Genomic DNA, 6,000 nt, shown 5'->3' on the forward strand with positions numbered 1-6,000 from the left:
GGAGGGCCAGCCGGATGTGGGTCTCACAGGATTTTTGAGGTACATGTGGGTGGGTGGAGACTTGACTCTGGGTCCTGGGGTGCGCCCTAGATTCTGACAGGAGGGAGATTTTCACATACATTTTACTAATTTTCTGTCATCCCTGACACTTCTATTATAGAGAAAGGGCAAATAGCAATATTAAATTATTTCCTCTGATTAATCCCCTTGTAATGTGCACGAATTTCGTGCACCGGGTCACTATAATAAAAGAGAACTATGCTTTATCAAGGGCAACTATGCATCTGATCCCATCTCCAAGAATTATGAGTCGAGTCCATCGGGGCCATTCTTTCATTCTATAAACATTTATTCTGTGCCTACGGTGTGCCAGGCATAGCACAGTGAGCACAACAGACTAAAAAATAAGTTTAAAAATCCCTTCTCTGCTAATAGCAGGAATGTCTCCCCAAGAGTTACCTCCTGCAGACCGCGCCCTGGCCCCACTCCCCCCCACTCCCACTGACACCCGCCGGAAGCCAGCGGGCCCCTAGGCTTCCAGCCCCAGCACCGCCCGGTCCGGGACCCCTGTGCGTCCGGCCAGCCCGGCGGGCGGAGGGAGCGGCGCCCGGGGTGCCACGTGCCCGCCCGCCCGCCCCGCGCAGGCGCCGCCCCCGCCCCGCGCGCCGGGGACGCCATTCGCGGCTCTTGGCTCGCGACCCGCACCCCACGGGCCCGGGCCCGGCTCCCCCACCACCGCCTCTTACCGGCGCTCTGGCTCCGGCGCCGCGGCCTCCCTGCTCCCGGCGTCCGCCCCGCGGGGCGCCTCGTCCCCGGCCGCCGCGGAAGCCCCGGCCGCGGCCCCGTCGGCCTCCGTCCCCGCCGCCGCCTCCCGCCGCCGCCGCCCTCTCGCGGTCGCGGTCCCCGCCGGGCCGGTCGCGGCCGGGCCGGCGTCCGTGGCCGCCCCGAGCGCCGCGGTCCGCCTGCATCTGCCCGCCGCAGCGGTGCGAGCGCGGGAGCCGGGCCACCGGAAACGGCGCCGGAGCCGCGAGGGGCCGGGGCCTGCGGCGTACGGCCCGGAGGAGCCCGGGCGGGGCGGGGCGGGGCGGCGGGCGGCAGGTGGGGCGGGCGCGGGCTGGGAGGGCCGGGGGCTCCGCGGGCGGCCCGACCCGGGGGAGCCCGCAGCGGGGCGGGGTGGTATGGGGTAGGGACAGTGATAGTGAAAGGACAGGTTATAAAGTTTGTATAATATAAATTCGCTTTTGTAAAAACGTATAGATATATACACACACAAATATGGGAGTATTTGCATAAAACTACTTTTGCAGTTTAATTTCCTGATTATTAAGTCTGAAATAGCCGAAACCGGTTTGGCTCAGTGGATAGGGCGTCTGCCTGCGGACGGAGAGGTTCGGTTCGATTCCAGTTAAAGGCATGTATTGTACCTTGGTTTTGGGCACATCCCCAGTAGGGGGTGTGCAGGAGGCAGCTGATCGATGTTTGACTCTCTATTCCTCTCTCTCCCTTCCTCTCTGTAAAAGATTAATAAAATATATTTTTTTAAAATAAAAAGAATGAATATAATTGTAAAGGTACTGAACTCGGGGTTCAAGAGCGGGTGTGGAGGAAAAGGCGGGTGGGCCCAGGGGAGAGGTGGTGTGGACTGCAGCCAGCAACCAGGAGGGGAGAGATGGGCCCCAAACTGGTGATGGGGAGGCCAGGCCCTGAGTCCTCAAGAGAGTGCCCGCGGAGTGACTGCTTTCGCTCTCTTACTGAGCACATGGGCATGCAGCCCCGCTAACAGCCCTGTTAGCCCCATTTGCATGTGAGGAAACAACCCTAGAGAAGTTAGCTCGCCTGGTGTAACAGGGCTAGGTAACGGGAACTAGCATTCTCACTCACTGCAATCTATCCGAGTGCTTCTCTTACTCGGCAGGAATTTTTTGAGACTCGTTATTAATGTTTGGTTTCTTTTATACCTAAATAATAAGTAGTCCATTTCATGGATCAGTCTATATTTTTAACCAAGGGGAAAAGGGCAATTAGTTACAAGAAGTCATGGAAGTGACTTGGAAATCATTTTTAACTTTGTATTGCAGAAATCACATGAAATAAAACCAAGGACTTGCCGAAACCGGTTTGGCTCAGTGGTAGAGCATTGGTCTGCGGACTGAAGGGTCCGGGGTTCGATTCCAGTCAGGGGCATGTACATTGGTTGCGGGCACATCCCCGGTAGGGGATGTGTAAGAGGCAGCTGGTCGATGTTTCTCTCTCGTCGACATTTATAGCTCTCTCTCTCTCTCCCTTCCTCTTGTAAAAAATCAATAAAATATATTTAAAAAAAAAACAAAAAAATAAAAAACAAGGACTTAAAATGTCCATCATGCAATCAGTGTTGTAAAACAAGTGTTTTCTTCCTCCACAGTCTTTTCTGGCTTAAACACACACACACACACACACACACACACACACACACACAATGTATTCATTGTTTTAGTTGTCTACTCAGTGTCAGGCACAGTGCTAGGTCCTGAAGATTAAAAAAAAAAAAAAAAAAATGTCTGCCCTCAAATAGCTCACTTCCCACAAGAAAAATACTCCTGTAAACAGATGATTGCAGTAGAGTGGTGAGTACAATGGGTGGCTCAAGGTGAAGGCCCAGGGGAAGAAAATTCAAACTATACCTGAGGAGTTGCGCGAGGCTTCATGAGAAATAGACCCTTAAGCCAGGGCCTGAGGCTTGAGCAGGAGTTTGCCTGGTTGATATTCTGTGGAGGAGAATTAGAATTCTAGGCAAAGGCATTTTGGAAACCAGTGGGAAAATCTAGGCCACAAATAGTGCCTGAATTAAGTTAGGCACCAAGGAGGCAGATAATAGGGACAGAGAGGAGACTGAAGAATTAACAGGACTTTGTGTCCATTGGGAAAGTCAGGGGAGGATAAGAAAGTTAAGATTGATTCCCAGGTTTCTTGCTTGAATGACCAAATAGTTGATGCCATTAGTTAAGAGAGGGAAAGCAGGAGAGACTGTTGTTAGGATAATAATATTTTTTTTAATATATTTCTATTGATTTCAGAGAGGAAGGGCACATCAATGATGAGAGAAAATAATTGATTGGCTGCCTACTGCACGCCTCCCACTGGGAATGGAGTCCACAACCTAGGCATGTGCCCTGGCGTGGAATTACGCCATGACCTCCTGGTTCATAGGTCAATGCTCAACCACTGAGCCACACTAGCAGGGCAGAATAATAGTCTTTCCCCTTTTTTCCCCCTTGTCTCTACTTGTAAAATTAAGACTTACCACGGTGTTCAGGATTAAGTTATTCATTCCCATATTGAAATCAAGTAATCCTTCCTCTAGAGAAACGCTAAGACAACAGGAAAACGAGACGAGTAGAGAGCATTGTATCCTTTTCTCTGCACACCATAAAGGAGCTAACAGGAGATAGATGGATATGAATATTAATTTTTAAGAACCCAGTGGACAACCTGTCCCCCTTGTGTGGCCAGAACTGATAAAGGTTTGGTACATTGTCTCTTCCTAATCCCATGGTCAGTACATAAACTTGATATCTTGAAATGGGCCACAGTGGAAACTGCTACACCACAGAAATGGGCAAACTTCTGCCAATCAGGGCTTTGTTGGGGGTGAGGCAGAAACAGGTTGTTAAGTTTCACGCACACCGCAGATTTGGGCTCTCCTCAAGGTGAACATCCACATATAAATCTCATGCCAGACATTAGCACAAATCAAGAGTTTCTCAATGTGGGCACATTTAGAGGTAGGCCATTTTTGTGGTGGGAGCTTGTCCTGAGCATTCCTGTTTAAGAGGATCCGGCCTCTACCACTCAGCTGTCCCCCTTACCTGGGATGTGTTCCAAACCCCAGCAAATGCCTGGAACTGGGGATAGTACTGAAAACTATATACTGGTTTTTTGTGTGTGTTTTTGTTTTGTACTTACAGACCTAATATAAAGTTTAACTTATAAATTAGACAACAAAAGCCCTAGCCGGTTTGACTCAGTGGGTAGAGAGCTTTGGCCTGTGGACCAAAGGGTCCCAAGTTCGATCCTTGTCAAGGACATGTACCTCAGTTGCAGGCTCATCCCCTGTCCCCGGCCTTGGTTGGGGTGTGTGCAGGAGGCAACTAATCGACGTGTTTCTCTCACACTGATATTCCTCTCTCCGTCTTTCCCTCTCTCTTCCACGCTCTCTAAAAATCTGTGAAAAATACCCTCAGGTGAGGATTTAAATAAATAAATAAAATTAGACAATAATAATAAAACAATATGACAATATGTTGTAATAAAAGTTATCTGGCCAGTGTTGCTCAGTGGTTGAGCACCAACCCATGATGGTTCGATCCCCAGTAGGGGGCGTGCAGGAGCTACTAGTCACTGCTGAGCGCCTCCCCTCCCATCAGCGCCCCCCCAGCCCCCTCGCTCCTCTGGCAAGTGACTTGGCTGGACTGATGCTGCCTGCTCACCAGCCCCACCTGCTCGCCAGCCCGCCCCCCATCGACCCGTCAGTTCCACCATTCAGTGATTTGCCTATTATGCTTTTATTATATAGGATACAGCATTCTCTCAACTTACTGACCATGGAACCATTTTCTTTTCAATCAAGCATCGTGAAATAGTCTTAATGAGCAGACTTTGAGGAAGACTGGGCTAGCCTTGGCTCTCTTCAAGGTTATTGTTTTGCTGGTTGGGAGCATTTGCTCTGCCCCTAGGAGAACACCAGCTGCACAAACTAAAGGGAGACCTATCACTTGCACCACAAAGTACCTCACACAGCCAGTACCTCAAACACCAAAGCACTGCCTCGTGGTCTCATCCCACTTTGTCCCCTAATAGACCACGCCTCAGATCCATTCCCACCGCAGGAAGAGTCTCTTGATGCCTGCCTGCCAGATGGCTTGCAGCTTCGTAATGAATATTACCGTGTCAGGCACTTTGAGAAACACTTCACATGGATTATCTCATTTAATCCTTAAAATATTCCTATGAGCTAATGACTTTTTATTATCCCCACTTTAAAAGTTTGAGTCTGAAATTTAGGGAGGGTAAGTACTATGCTGAAAGCCGTAGCTCAAAGCTGTGATTTGGACCGGAAGCTCCCAATGCCAGGTTCAGGTGTATAATTATGAGATGATGTCGCCACTTTAAATGTGCTGCTTTTCCATGCATCAACGAGTTTATTCTGCTTATCAGAGAGAGAGATAGGAAGAGAAAGAAAGTTTTAAAGAATTGGTTCGTGCAATTGTGGGGGCTAGCAAGTCTGCAATGTGCAGTGCCGCCAGAGGCCTAGAAGTTCCAGCAGGAGTCAGCGCCATAGTCTGGAGTCTGGAAGCAGAATGCCTTCTTCTTTGGCAAACCTCAGTCTTTACCACGATGGCCTTCAACTGATTGGATGCGGCTCATCCACATTCTGAAGGGTAATCTGCTTTACCTGAAGCCTACTGATGTAAATGTTATTCACATCTAGAAAATACCTTCACAGGAACATCTACATGGCTGTTTGACCAAGCAATTAGGTACCTAGCCTAATCAGGTTGACAAATACAATTAACCACCATATTACATAAAATACAAAACCATAGAAATGTAGGTATCTTAGATATTATAGTCCAATTTCCTTATTTTTGCAAATAAAGAATCAGGTCAGAGAGAATATGCACTCAATTTATCTGTTATAAATTGCTCACTAAAATTAAGTGGGAATTAAATCCTTCCAAAACACCAATTATTTCTATTTTGAAGACTTGATTCGAACAGCTCAGCAATCAGTCAGTTCATTTTGCTTTGTCGCCCCAGCACCATGGATGTCGGGACCACCTTCAGAGCAGGTGAGGCATCTGGAAACAGCTGACACAGTTCTCCCAAAAAGCAGACTTGTCTCAGGTCCACTCCTGTCCCTCTCACCCCACCCTCAACCGCTCTGGGCTCACCTCTCCCATCGCAGGCTTCCTAGGACTGGGCGCCTCCTTTGGCCTTTGGGCTTTCAAACAAGCTCTT

General features: G+C 49.1%; 1 protein-coding gene across 1 annotated transcript in view; it reads right to left on the minus strand.

The window, feature by feature from the left end:
* AVEN (apoptosis and caspase activation inhibitor) overlaps window positions 1-1,050 on the minus strand; it is a 144,802-nt gene extending 143,752 nt beyond the window's left edge. Inside the window, exon 1 of the mRNA XM_045583858.1 lies at window positions 747-1,050. Within this exon, the coding sequence (XP_045439814.1) occupies window positions 747-968 (222 nt within the window). The 5' untranslated portion in view covers window positions 969-1,050. The remainder of the gene's footprint in view (window positions 1-746) is intronic.
* Between the last annotated feature and the right edge of the window lie 4,950 nt (window positions 1,051-6,000).

The sequence above is a fragment of the Pipistrellus kuhlii genome, unplaced genomic scaffold, assembly GCF_014108245.1.
Source record: "Pipistrellus kuhlii isolate mPipKuh1 unplaced genomic scaffold, mPipKuh1.p scaffold_m20_p_1, whole genome shotgun sequence".
Classification (NCBI taxonomy): Eukaryota; Metazoa; Chordata; class Mammalia; order Chiroptera; family Vespertilionidae; genus Pipistrellus; species Pipistrellus kuhlii.